This window comes from Lithobates pipiens, unplaced genomic scaffold (genome assembly GCF_037356315.1).
Source record: "Lithobates pipiens isolate NorthernLeopardFrog02 unplaced genomic scaffold, aLitPip1_a1.2 Scaffold_25, whole genome shotgun sequence".
NCBI classification, from domain to species: domain Eukaryota; kingdom Metazoa; phylum Chordata; class Amphibia; order Anura; family Ranidae; genus Lithobates; species Lithobates pipiens.
This window is the reverse complement of record NW_027507787.1, coordinates 205,113,422-205,126,928: the sequence shown is the minus strand read 5'-3', so window position 1 is coordinate 205,126,928 and position 13,507 is coordinate 205,113,422. Positions and strand designations below refer to the sequence as shown.

General features: G+C 44.4%; 1 protein-coding gene across 1 annotated transcript in view; it reads right to left on the bottom strand.

The window, feature by feature from the left end:
* Window positions 1–119: 119 nt before the first annotated feature.
* Window positions 120–13,507, bottom strand: part of CXCR6 (C-X-C motif chemokine receptor 6) — a 41,893-nt gene continuing 28,505 nt past the window's right edge. Inside the window, exon 2 of the mRNA XM_077455475.1 lies at window positions 120–4,213. Coding sequence (XP_077311601.1) covers window positions 3,224–4,213 — 990 coding nt within the window. The 3' untranslated portion in view covers window positions 120–3,223. The remainder of the gene's footprint in view (window positions 4,214–13,507) is intronic.

Sequence of the window (13,507 nt, the reverse complement as noted above, 5' to 3'; positions counted from 1 at the left end):
TTGTCCTGTCTCCTCCCATCATGGTGCTCTTTGTCTTCTCTTCTCAGGTCTCATTATCATATCTCATTACAGTTTGTGTGTAGTGAGAGGAAAATGACGACACAGGGGGGACACACATCAAACATTATTTGGTAAATGAGTTTATTTGGTATAATATAAGCAGATTTATTACCTATCTGGAGCTGCCAGCAAAATCATATTATCATATGGACAGAGTTAAAGCGTATGTTACCACAACACTTCATATTCCCGGTATGTGCCTGCTGTTGTACTTTTATAAGAAAGCATCCTGTTCTCGTATTGCTTCCTTTGTGTGAAATCCCTGGTGTTACTGCCAGTACCTCTGCTTTCCTATTAATAACTGATTACACTAAGCATGGAAGCACAGCATGGTGAGCTCTCTAGCTATGCTGGGAACTCAGTGTACTCTCCTCCAATGATTAGACTTGTCCTGACAAGCCCCCACTGCACAGCCATTCACTGGGAAGCTCAGCGAGCTGCTGCTTCTCCTCCCCCAGCTTTTAAGCAGCTGAGTACAGAGGGAATGTGATCACTTATAAAAAGGTATTTATAATTTTTTTAAATATCTATACAAAAATGTTTTGCCATTCATTTCTATTTAAAAACGTAATGGGTTGTTCTGCAAGGTGATCGTTTACAATCACAATACAATCACAATCACTTTAACATACATTTTGAAAGGACAGTGTTTCTTTTCTCCATCAACCACAGTCACAGTGTCAGACTTCAATTACACTTCATTTCCACTGATATCACAAACAATTTCTCTCTTACATGATCAAATCCAGGCTTTATTTATACCTTATTCATTTTAGCAGTCAAAGATCAAACACATTTCCTGTGTGACCTGGGCATCTGACATACCAGTTTTGCTCTGTAACTTACAGGTATATCAGCTCCACCATGTATTGTGTTTATCCCCCTACAACCCCAGCACTCCTGTGTCCAAAGCCTTCCCACTTCTGGGGACTTACTGATCAAGCCTAAAATAAATTGACATGCTAAAGGGGCAAAATCACAATGGGCAACATCTGTTTTGTGGCAGCACCTGAACTACAGACTCTCAATGGGTAATTGTCCTTTCCATCACTGGAGTTTTGGCTCCCACAGTAGATGCCCAATGCGATTTGAAGGTAAAGTTTATTCTGAATCCGCAAAAACAAAACACCAAAATGAACTAAAAAAGTGTATATGAACATATTAAAAAAAGTGCACTTAAAGTGGTTCTAAAGGCAGAAGTTTTTTTTTAGCTCAATTCATTGTATGGGACCCTCTTCACTGGCTGAGACACACAGCGGGTGCCATTGGCTACCACTGCTGTCAATCAAAGTCAGTGAGCCAATCAAAAGAGAGAGGGGGTGGGGCTGAGCCGCGGCTCCGTGTCTGAATGGACACCCAGAGCAGCGGCCCGGCTCGGGTGCTTGCTTCTCGGAACCCGAGAAGAGGAGGATCTGGGCTGCTCTGTGCATACCCACTGCTCAGAACAGGTAAGTATAACATGTTTGTTACTTAAAAAAAAAAAAAAAAAAGACAAGACTATAGTATCACTTTAAAGTGGTTGTAAACCCTTACATATATCCAGTGAAGTGATTGTCCCCAGGTTATACACAGAGATGCAAAAAAATCCTCCTACATAAGTTGTACCTGTTTAACTACAGCCCACTCTCCTCTACAGCCATTCAAAGTCCATAATTTATAGAGTTTTTCTGAGCTGTCAGAAAAAAAATTGGGGCTAAAGTGCTAAAGTTACACTCTGCAGAGCTCAGTGAAAAGAGCTCTGAGAGCTGATTGGAGGGAAGAGACACACCCCCTTCACACAGCACACGGGAACAGAGCTGAGGCTGTCAACCAGCTCCAGCTCCATCCTCTGTCACCTTTTTTCTCTTGGTGTCAGGAAAACTTGTTAGAAGTGATTTATGCGGCCAGCAGAAGAATGAATAAAAGAAAATGAAAAAGGTGCCAGTGCAGGGAGCCTGTTAACAAACTTTGCCTATTCTTCATTGGGGAGGAAGGCATGAGTGCCGAGACTGTGAGGAATATGGGTAAAACATGGTGGAGATGATTCTTGTGACTTACAGAGCAAAAGTTGTTATGTACAATGTCCAGTCACACAGGGAATGTGCTCAGTCACTAACTACCGATAGGAATATGGTATAAGAACTGGTTTGAACTTGTAAGAGAGACCTTGTCTTTGATATTAGTGGAAACGGATTGTGATTGAAGTCTGATTCTGGGAGTGCGGTTGAGGGAGAAAAAGAGTGCTGCCATCTCTAATGTGAATGCAATAATCAGGGGGTGGGAAGGATCTGTGTGGCCTTGATGGTTGTAATGAGGAGTGGGGGATATCTGTGTTTCAGCTATGGCAGTGATTAGGGGGTAGGGAAGATCCATGCAGCAGGAATGGCGGTAAATATTGTTACATACACAGGATTTATATAGCGCCAACAGTCTGTACATCACTTTACATTATAACGGTGATAACAATAGAAGCTTGAAAGCTCAGAATCAAGTCACTTATTCTCTTCTCTAAGCAGGCATGTACTGGCCATAGGGACTATAGGGAGATTCCCGGTGGGCCGATGGCTCAGTGGGCCGGTTTCAGTGGCAGCCAGTGGCATCACTGGGGGGGACTTTTGGGGCTATAGCCCCGAATCTGGGGCCCATAGCCCCGATACGGTCCAGGAGTCCCCAACCACAGGGTCCCAGCCCACTACCTGCCCTCTTTCTGGTGACCCTAAAGTAAGGAGGGGATCTCTGGGGACCCTGATGTAAGCCGGAGGCTCTCTGGGGAACCTGATGTAAGAGAGAGGCTCTCTGTGGACCCGGACATAAGGGGGGGCTCTGCGGGAACCCGGATGTAAGGGGTTGGCTCTCTAGGGACCCTGATGTAAGGCGGATGATCTCTGGGGACTCTGATGTAAGAGGGGCTCTCTGGGGACCCTGATGTAAGGGGAAGGCTATATGGGGACCCTGATGTAAGGGGAGGCTCTCTGGGGACCCAGATGTAAGTGGGGGGCTCTCTGGGGACCCAGATGTAAGGAGGGGCTCTCTTGGGACCCTGATGTAAGGGGGGGCTCTCTAGGGGCTTTTTTGCCCAATTGTGTACAGTTTATATACAGTTTTTTTGCGTGTTTGCAAAATTAAAGTGGGCCGGTCTGGATGAAGTCCAGGGCCAAATTTTTGTCCCAGTCCAGCCCTGTCTCTAAGTCTGCACAAGGCTGAAAGCCTCCACATGAGTAGAACCAGAAACAACTTTTGAACTTCCCTCGGTTCCGCGGCTTGGCTCTTCCCGTCCTTTCACCAATCCGAAACCGCTCAGCATCTTCCAGAAGCTGTTTCTAAATTTACTGCCTACAAAGAAATATAAGATTGGGTTCAAGCAGGCATGAAGATATGCCACACTTTCCAGTACTGCCAGGACCTCATATAATTGGGGGTCCCTTTCCCTTACAATAAAGATCAGAAGAGTCACATTAAAGGGCAGCTGGGTGACCATGAAAACCACCACCAGCGCCAAGATGATTCGGATGGATTTTTTCTTCTGTAAACTCTTAGAACGAATCAAAGTGTTCAGAATAAAACTGTAACAGATCACCATGGTCGAGGATGGCAGGAAAAAGCCAACAACCAGCTGGAATGAATAGACAGTTAGCCACAGCTTCGTATCTTCATACTCTTCCAAGCAGTGTTCATTATTAACCTTTGAGAATTTAAACTGCGGCACAGCTAGGAGCAAAGCGATCATCCAGATGAAGGCACACATTGCGGCTCCCCACTTGTGTTTGCGTTGTTGGTATTTCTGCGCTTTCACCCCTTTAACAATAGAGACAAAGCGGTCAAAGGTAATAGCGGTGAGGGTGAGCATTGATGTGAAGAGGTTCACCCTGTACATCCCAAAAACAACTTTACACATGATGTCTCCGAAGATCCATTCGTCGTAGCGCAGCTGATAGAAGAGAAATGGAAAGCAACAAAGAAACAAAATATCGGCCACAGCCAGATTAAGGAAAAATGCCTCTGTTAGCGTCTTTTTCTTTTCATAGAAGACAAACACAACAATGACCAGCATGTTGCCCAGCAGGCCAGCCACACAAGTGGAAATGTACATGATCGGGAGGTAGACTTCATAGATAGGGTCAAGCATATTGATGTAAGGAGTTATTGTCGATGTGGTGATGTTTTGGGACGCCATCTAAAAATTAACAGAAAATAGTGTTAGAGCATTACAAGTGTTAATAACATTCAATTACAATTTGACTTGTATGGCAATCATATATGATATATTTTTGTTTGCTAATATTTTTCCCCACGAAAGTGGAGTTACCCTTTAAGGACAAATAATATGACATGCCTGGCACGTTGGCCACCAAAAACCAATAATTTTATACTTCTTCTTGATCTGTACAACAACATCTTTAGTAATCATCTTGAATTTAGAAAAGTAACATAGATGGTAAAATTGTCTCCCCCTTGGAGTCTTGGGGGGCATGGCCTGGCCGGAGTCCAGGCTGAGGTTACCACTTACCATTGTAGTTTGGGATGACATGGATGTGCAGTCACAGGGGACACCTTCCTTCATACTGAGCTACAGTGGTGGCCGCTCCATTAGGGGCACAGAGGCGCTGCACCCTTAATCCATGCGCTGGCCCCTAATCTACATGCAAGGCTCCAGACGCATGTATTTCAAAGTTTTTTTTGAAGCACATGATTAGAGCCAAAGGTCCACCCAAATGTGTGGCATTAGCGAATTAATATTCGTTAATGTCTTTCTGCTTCTCCTCCTGGGCAATCAGGACGCGAGAGTCTCAGGTTACACTTCCTGTTTGGCCAAGAGGAGAAGCAACGGCTGGCACTTCCCACGACAAGCTGGAGTGAAGAACAGCCTAAAGTAAGGCCACTGATCACTGCCTTCCGGTCCTTCTCCCACGGCATGGGGGGGGGGGGGCGGTCACAAATTTGTCATTAGTGGCCAGCGTAGATGTCCTTCCTAGCATTGGTGGTAAGTGTAGGTAGGAGATCAATTTGCAATTGCTCACTGAACCACTGGCAACCTTTAGGAGGAACCCTAGCTTTTTTATGAATTTGCTTACCTTCATTTATAATATATTTAAAGTTGAACTATGGGCAAAACGTTTTTTTTTTTTTTTCATTTTGGATAGAGCAAAGAAAGGTGTTTTTTTTTTTTTTGTTCGCAATTTGTGTTCAATTGCGGAGATTTCCCTTCACTTCCTATCCCATAGCCAAACAGTAAGTGAAAAGAAATCCCTGAATATTAAGAGAATTTCTTGGGGCCTCCAGATCACCAGAACTAGTGTCCCCATTGGAAGATTTCCCCTCTATTACTTTTCTGGGAACATCCCAAAATTTGGGATTTTCTTTTACTTTCACTTGCAATGATAATGGTAAACAGAAGAAATAAGGTGAATTTCCTGAACCGGGACACAGACAGCAATAAAAACTGACAAGCGTTCTAATCCCTCTTCACTCTGTCCAAAACTAAAAAACAAAAGTTTGGCTTTTAGTTCTACTTTAAACAGGTCACAGGTAGGGGTGTCGTTAGGGGTGGCTATTGGGGCTATACCCTGAATCTGGGGCCCATAGCCCAGAGTCCCTTGCTACAGGGTCCCTGCCCAACCAGCGGATCATGGCTGCGGCGGGCGGACGGGCAGAGATGACATCATCTCTCTCTGCCCGCTCCACATCACTGCTCTTCTGCCCTCACAGCTGGACCTCTTCAATGTGGGGGCAAGGTGCGGTGGGGAGCAGAGAGATTACATCATCGCTCATTGCCTGCCACACATCAGTGCCCTTCCGTCCCTCACAGCGTGGGCCTCTTCAATGTCAGGGGTGTGGCGGGAAGCAGTGAGATGACATAATTTCTTACTGCCCGCCACGCATCACCGCTCTCCTGCCCTCACTAAATGGACCAGTGCTGCCAGCTTGCCACCAATGCAGTGACAATGCACATTTTGTGGCACTGGCTGGCATGGCAAGTGAAAATCCACATTGGTTAACAAGTGACAATCCACATCTGGTTCCAGGCAACATGACAAGTGACGCTCCGCATCAGGTGGCAGGTGACGTGGCAATTGACAATCTGCAAATTGTGGCAGGTGATGTGGTAAGTGACAATCTGCAAATGGTGGCGGGTGATGGTGGCAAGCAACAAGCTGCATCTGGTGGCAGGAGATGGGGGCAAGTGACATGCCCAGGGCTCCCACTGATTATACATTGTGGTGAGTCTAACTATTTAATTTTATATTACAAGGTAATAATAGAACAATGCACTTCAATCATCCTGGAAAAATGCTTAATAACCCCCCCCCCCCCCCCCCCCCCCCCCCCCGCCTGCAAAAAGGTTAGTGACCACTGCTATGGGCTCTAGCCCCAGATGTTTTGCAGACTTAGCAACGCTACTGCAGGTCTTTGTATAATATTGAAATTTTACACAGCACTTTGCATATCGTACATTAACATCAGTCCCTGACCTCAAGAAGCTTGCAATCTAAGATCCTGATCTCACATACATGCATACATTCTAGGGTCAGGTTTGATAGAGCAAATGAACCTAGATTCTCCATAGTTAGCTGCAGGTCAAACCATTCAGCTGAAATTAAAGTGATGGGATCCTACAAACTATAAATAATCATATTTGTGATAAGCATTGATAATAGTATTGTATTTGACTTAAAGACCCTAAAATATTATTGTTGCCCTATCTGGTACATGCACAACCAAGGGACCTCTAGTATAGAGTTAGAGCTGCACACATTTATTTACAGATTGCCTGTTCTGTTATTATTAGATCATCAATCAACTTCCCAGGTAACATACATTATGTGAGATGCAATTATTAAATTCCATTATTTTAAGATACAATTTTGTCATTTTTTTTCCAAACATACACAACCTTCCCTGTTGGCAGTTTAATCCCTTCACGCCGAAGGGTAAAACAAATCAAAATCTAAACCTAAGCACAATTTTGCAAGTTTGGCATGTGTTAGTAAAACTGTACATATCAAACCACCTTATGTCGATCTTAGATCGAATGGTGTGTGGGCACCTGGGCACTACCTGCAGCCTCTCCCCCTACCTCCCCTTTTGTTTTTCCCCCCCCATCACTTTTTCCTTATTCACCCCTCTTCTCTTTTTATAATCTTTTTTAAGAACAAAAATTGATGCACATTGCCACAACTTGGTGCTGATCATTATAATTATTTATTGTTAGACTGTATTTTGCCAGTTGTTTCATAATCTTTATTGACTTCACATGCCAACCTTTCCCAGTCCTATTTCCATGTTATTACCCTGCTGACTGTATTGTTTCTTGGCACACCAGCCGCTTGCTGTTTTACTTTTAATTGTCATATTTTGTGCATCTTTAAAAAAAAAAAAATTGTACATATCATCACAACTACTTTGTGCATCCAGATGGATTATACTGCGTTTTTTAAGGACAGATTGGGCTTTCATTGGTAAATGGTCATGGATTATCTCCATTTTCTGTTTTTTAATTTAGCTGTATATTTCTTACCACTATCACAATTTACCACCAAAAAACCCAAATTTAATTCTCCTGCTCCTGACGATTGCAGCCCTACACAAAAAAGGCCAGTCCAGTGGCGCCAAAGGGTTAAAACAGTTACAGTCAAACTGTGCTCTGTTCAAATTTAGATTATAGAAATTTTTTCATATCTAAAACATAGTCCTAAAGGTATAAAATTAAAAACAAGAGCTAAGCGGGACTTTAAATGAAGTACGGGGTCTTTTATTGAAAAAAAAGGAGAAATATTGTTATGCGATTATATGATGCGACAAAATTACATGTATATTAAAGAGGTGCACAGACAGACACATTATTAACATTGACATTTTGTTTTATATAATCTTACTGACCAATACAGAGTAGGTTATAAAAGCGCACCTCCATTATATACATAAGACAACCAAATATGGAAATAAATTAAACAAATAATACAATGTAGGCAACAACTTTGAATCTATGACTTCTTGGTTGTTGCAGTGGATTAGTAAAGAAAAAAACAACATAGTTGATGCAATTTTTCAAGAATTGATGCTAGTTGAAATTGGGGTACCAAAATACACGGCGATTATTGGCTCTACGCGTTTCGCGGCTTACTACCGCTCGTCAGGAGCAAGCTCGTGATTGGTCTGAAAATACAGAGTAGTGGTAAATTAAGGTTTGCAATGATGGAACATGGGGAGATTGAAATACCCCTACCTAGTGGTCACTTACACATAGCCATGCAGTCAAAAGTGCAGCGCCGAAAGCCTAGGCACCCAAAGCGATGATACGGGAGTTGAGGAGGCCCATCCAAGGGCGAGGAGGCCCACAGAATGCACACACAGGCAACCACCGGGACAACAAGGGCGTTTAGTAAGTGAAAACGAATATGGAAATATAAAACTGAGCCTAATGGGTGAGAAAATGCATGGTAAGAACTACAGATAATCTGAGAATTGTGAAAGAAAAATGCGTTGAAAAAAGAAAATGTTGGGGTGGATGTGTGATGAGTGTAGGAGAGGGTTAGCATGGGAAAGGGGGGGAGGGGGAAGAGGGCGGAAGAAAAAGGGGAAGGAGGGGGAAAGTGGCTGTGTATGACATGACCCAGTCTGAATGCCAGGTGACAGAGTGAGTAGTGACAGAAAAAAGTAAAGAAAGAGGGACATATGGATTGATTGTGCAAAAATACCTTGTGTGTGGAAAAAACGCGAAAACAAGGGGTGACAGTGTATGGTAGGTGAATAGCCCCAGTTGTTCCGGTCCCGCCTGCCGCCGCCAACCATGGATACAGCCAAACCGCCGTCTGGGGGCCCCCAGCGTCACACACTCAAGGACACCAAATGGAAGAGTGAGCAATGCCAGACCCGGGATATATACACACTCCGAGTCAGCGTCCACACCCACACTCCAGGTGAAATGAGGATGTAAATCAACCTAGCCTGAAAGGCGGCACCCATAACAGTGATGCCGTACAAACGGTGGTGAAAGTGTGACGCCGATACGGTTATCTGTAGTTCTTACCATGCATTTTCTCACCCATTAGGCTCAGTTTTATATTTCTATATTCGTTTTCACTTACTAAACGCCCTTGTTGTCCCGGTGGTTGCCTGTGTGTGCATTCTGTGGGCCTCCTCGCCCTTGGATGGGCCTCCTCAACTCCCGTATCATCGCTTTGGGTGCCTAGGCTTTCGGCGCTGCACTTTTGACTGCATGGCTATGTGTAAGTGACCACTAGGTAGGGGTATTTCAATCTCCCCATGTTCCATCATTGCAAACCTTAATTTACCACTACTCTGTATTTTCAGACCAATCACGAGCTTGCTCCTGACGAGCGGTAGTAAGCCGCGAAACGCGTAGAGCCAATAATCGCCGTGTATTTTGGTACCCCAATTTCAACTAGCATCAATTCTTGAAAAATTGCATCAACTATGTTGTTTTTTTCTTTACTAATCCACTGCAACAACCAAGAAGTCATAGATTCAAAGTTGTTGCCTACATTGTATTATTTGTTTAATTTATTTCCATATTTGGTTGTCTTATGTATATAATGGAGGTGCGCTTTTATAACCTACTCTGTATTGGTCAGTAAGATTATATAAAACAAAATGTCAATGTTAATAATGTGTCTGTCTGTGCACCTCTTTAATATACATGTAATTTTGTCGCATCATATAATCGCATAACAATATTTCTCCTTTTTTTTCAATAAAAGACCCCGTACTTCATTTAAAGTCCCGCTTAGCTCTTGTTTTTAATTTTATATCTTATATCTGATAGGGATGGAGGCTATGACCTCATTTAAAGTCCCAAAATTTCCCCCTCCCCTTTTCCCATCATGTTACTATAGTCCTAAAGGCTTACACAGCTTAATCTTTTTTTATGATTCTTTGGATTTTTTTTTTTTGTATATAATACTATAAACCATTACAATGTGGAAATTCCAATTGTCTTCGCAAGGCAATTTTCATCATGCAATAATGTGCAAGCAAAATTACAGTTTTTTTCACATTTCTTGCAAATGATTGGGTATTTTTACCACATTCTTTAAGCTTAGTCTTTAGTAAAACAAGCCCAATGCTGGGTGAAAAGAAGAAACACTGAGATGCTAATGCAAGGGTCAAAAAAGTCGGTACAAATACACAGATGAACATAACGTCAAACACACTTAGCCCTTGTACACACGGTCGGAGAATCCGTCGGAATGTGTCCTATCGGACCGTGTCATCGGATAATCCAACTGTGTGTGGTATGCATCGGACTGATTCCGTCGGAATATCCGTCGGACCCAATTTTCCAACATGTTGGAAATATTTCCCGACCAACTGGACCGATCAGACATACTCTGATCATGTGTAGAGAATTTGGATCGGACCAAGTGCCACACATGCTCAGATCAAATTCCTACATCAAAGCTATTGGCTACTAGCCTGAATGTAGTCCCATCGTAACTAAATTACGTCATCACGTTCTGAAAGATCTGATTTTTCGCCAACTTTGTCCGACGGTGTGTATGCAACAGTTTCGGACAAGATCCGACGGACAAAATCTGACGGGCAAAATCCGACGGATTTGGTTGTTGGAATCTCCGACCATGTGTACAGGGGCTTAGGATTGTGGAGGTAGATGACACAGCCCAATCTTACCACAATGTCCACATTTCTTTTCTTCATTCAGCCTACCTCTAATTCCTGTTTTAAGGCCCTGTTGATGAGCTCTGAAGCATCAAAGACCCCAGCTGGTCCTTACTTTTCTTCATTTCTGCATTCTCTTAGTGAATTAAAACACAAGTGGTTATATATCAAGTGTTCTACATCAGGTTTTATATCTGCCTCTGTATCTTCAACTAAAAAAAAAAAAACACGTAAAAAGGAAGATGAGTGAGGACCTTTCCTTCCTCTTTCTCTGGCCACTAGGTCCCACTTTTACAGTAATTATAGGGTGTTTACTCATTTTAGTTTTAAGACATGACCTTTGTACCTGTTACCATGTTGCTCGACTTCTGCTCAATCTGTACATTGGTCCCTTTTGTGTCGGCCACGGGTTGGAATCAGTAATTTGACTTGCACTTTTTTCGGGAACTGAAAACCTTGTTAATAGAATGTTTAAAACAGTGATTGTCAACTTATAAGCTAAAGGGGGTCTTAAATGTGGCCCCCTACGTTCACCAAAGTATATTACATAAAGTTAAATATATGTAATGCTAAAGAGCACTGTGGGAAACTGCACACCTAATAGAGGAAATGAGAGTCATGCCACGTACCCACGATCGGAATTCTCGTCGGAAAAAGCTCTGATGGTTTTCCTGATGGAATTCCAACGGAATTCGGCTCAAGCTGTCTTGCCCACAATTTTTTTACTTTTCTGTAATTACGTTGGCAGACTCTGTCTATTCCCCCCCCCCCCCCCCCTTTTCCCCTCTCCCTGTCCATTTTTTGTGTGGGCTTCTCTGTCTTTCTGTTCTTTCTCAGCACTGTTCTTCTCAAATTAAGGGTAAACATTCTTGGTGATAGTTGAGTCCATATATGTTGACCATAAGCGGGCTGCATACTGCATAGCTATATACTCCCTCTGGTAAGTTTGCAATCTATGTGGGAAATGCAGATTTGCACATGGATTCATCAGAGTTTGTTATTATCAGTGGTGATTTATTTCACTGTTCCACCGAATATATGCTAAATACTACAACTGTGATGGAACCGCTTTGGCATCTCGCTTGGGTGCTTCCTTCAACCAGACAATGTCTTCTGCCCTCTAAACCATTTCAAGCAGAGCGAGAGCTAATACCAGCCCCTTTTACCCCAAACATCGCACACAGGCAAGATGTTGGGATAGAACCAAAGGATTGACTGTTTATTGAAAAGAAATACAGGTTTTTATACACTTGACATTTAAGTCAGCCACCACATGAACAATAAAACAAAATAATTACCCCAAACATCACACAAAGGTTTAGATAACGAGGTAGAGCTGACAGAAGTCTAATCACATCATAGAGGATCCTCCAAGAGTTAGCCAAATTAGCCAACAGACAGAAACAATAGGTGACTCAATTAACTTAAAGTGGTTGTTACCCTAAAAAAATATAAAAAATAGAGATCCTGTTTCCTTATATTCCTCTGGCAACTGTAAAAAACCTGGCTGATCCTGGCAGTTTCTGCCCTCCCCCCTGCAAACTGACCACGGTTTATCATGGCTGCTGGGCCTTGACACTGTGGTCAGTTTGCGTGCCTCCGTTGTGCCCCCTCTGTGCTCCTCTGTGCTGTCCCCTTTCCCCTCCCTGCCTGTCAGCCCTGGAGTCTGTGTCTCTGTCTCCACCCCCCCCCCCCCCCCCCGCCGCGCTGCTGTTAGTAAAATACTAAAAGTTTCTGCCAGACCCTCTCTTTTAACTGCAATCTTGCACTGTATAAGTGTGTATTAAGCCTCTAAATACCTTTTTCTGATGTATCTTCAGGCCGGTCACTTGACTCCCGACTCTGATACTCCGATCAAGGACTACAGCAGGAGGAGCCGAACAGCCAGCCCAGTGGTCATGGGACTCCGGGGCTGACGTCAGAGGGAGAGCCCAGCTCCTCCTGCTGTAGCCCTGGATCGGAGTGTCAGAGCAGAGGCGGGAGTCATGTGACTGACCTGAACATACATCAGAAAAAGGTATTTAGAAGCATCAATTTTAACAAACCCTTAGGCCGCGTACACACGGGCGGACTGTCCGCCCAACCTTGTCCGCTGAACAGTGTTTGGGCGGACAGTCCGCTCGTGTGTGGGCTTCCAGCGGACAGTTTCAGCGGACAGTTGGACGGACAAAGTCTTTCGGAAATTCCGAAAAACTGTCCGCTGAAACTGTGTTTGAGCGAACAGTCCGCCCGTGTGTGGGCTTGTCCGCTGTACTTTCGAAATGAGCGGACTGTTCCCGCTCGGAAAGTCCGCCCATTTCGAGCGCGTGTACAGGTAGGCGGGGCCCGCGAAGGAGACGTCGCGGGCTCCGCCGCCTGGAATGGGCTTAAAGGGGAACCCCAACGCCGAAAAAAATCGGCGTGGGGGTTCCCCCAAAGTCCACACCAGACCCTTGTCCGAGCACGCTACCCGGCCGGCCAGGAAAGGGGGGCGAGCGAGCGCGCCCCCCCTCCTGAGCCGTACCAGGCCGCGTGCCCTCAACATGGGGGGGTGCCTTGGGGAAGGGGGGGCCGCGCGGCCCCCCCACCCCAAAGCACCTTGTCCCCATGTTGATGAGGACAAGGGCCTCTTCCCGACAACCCTGGCCGTTGGTTGTCGGGGTCTGCGGGCGGGGGGCTTATCGGAATCCGGGAGCCCCCTTTAAGAAGGGGGCCCCCGGATACCGGCCCCCCACCCTATGTGAATGAGTATGGGGTACAATGTACCCCTACACATTCACCTGTGAAATAAAGTACAAAAAAAAACACAACACAGGGAAAAAATATTTTATTGCACAGCTCCGGGGGTCTT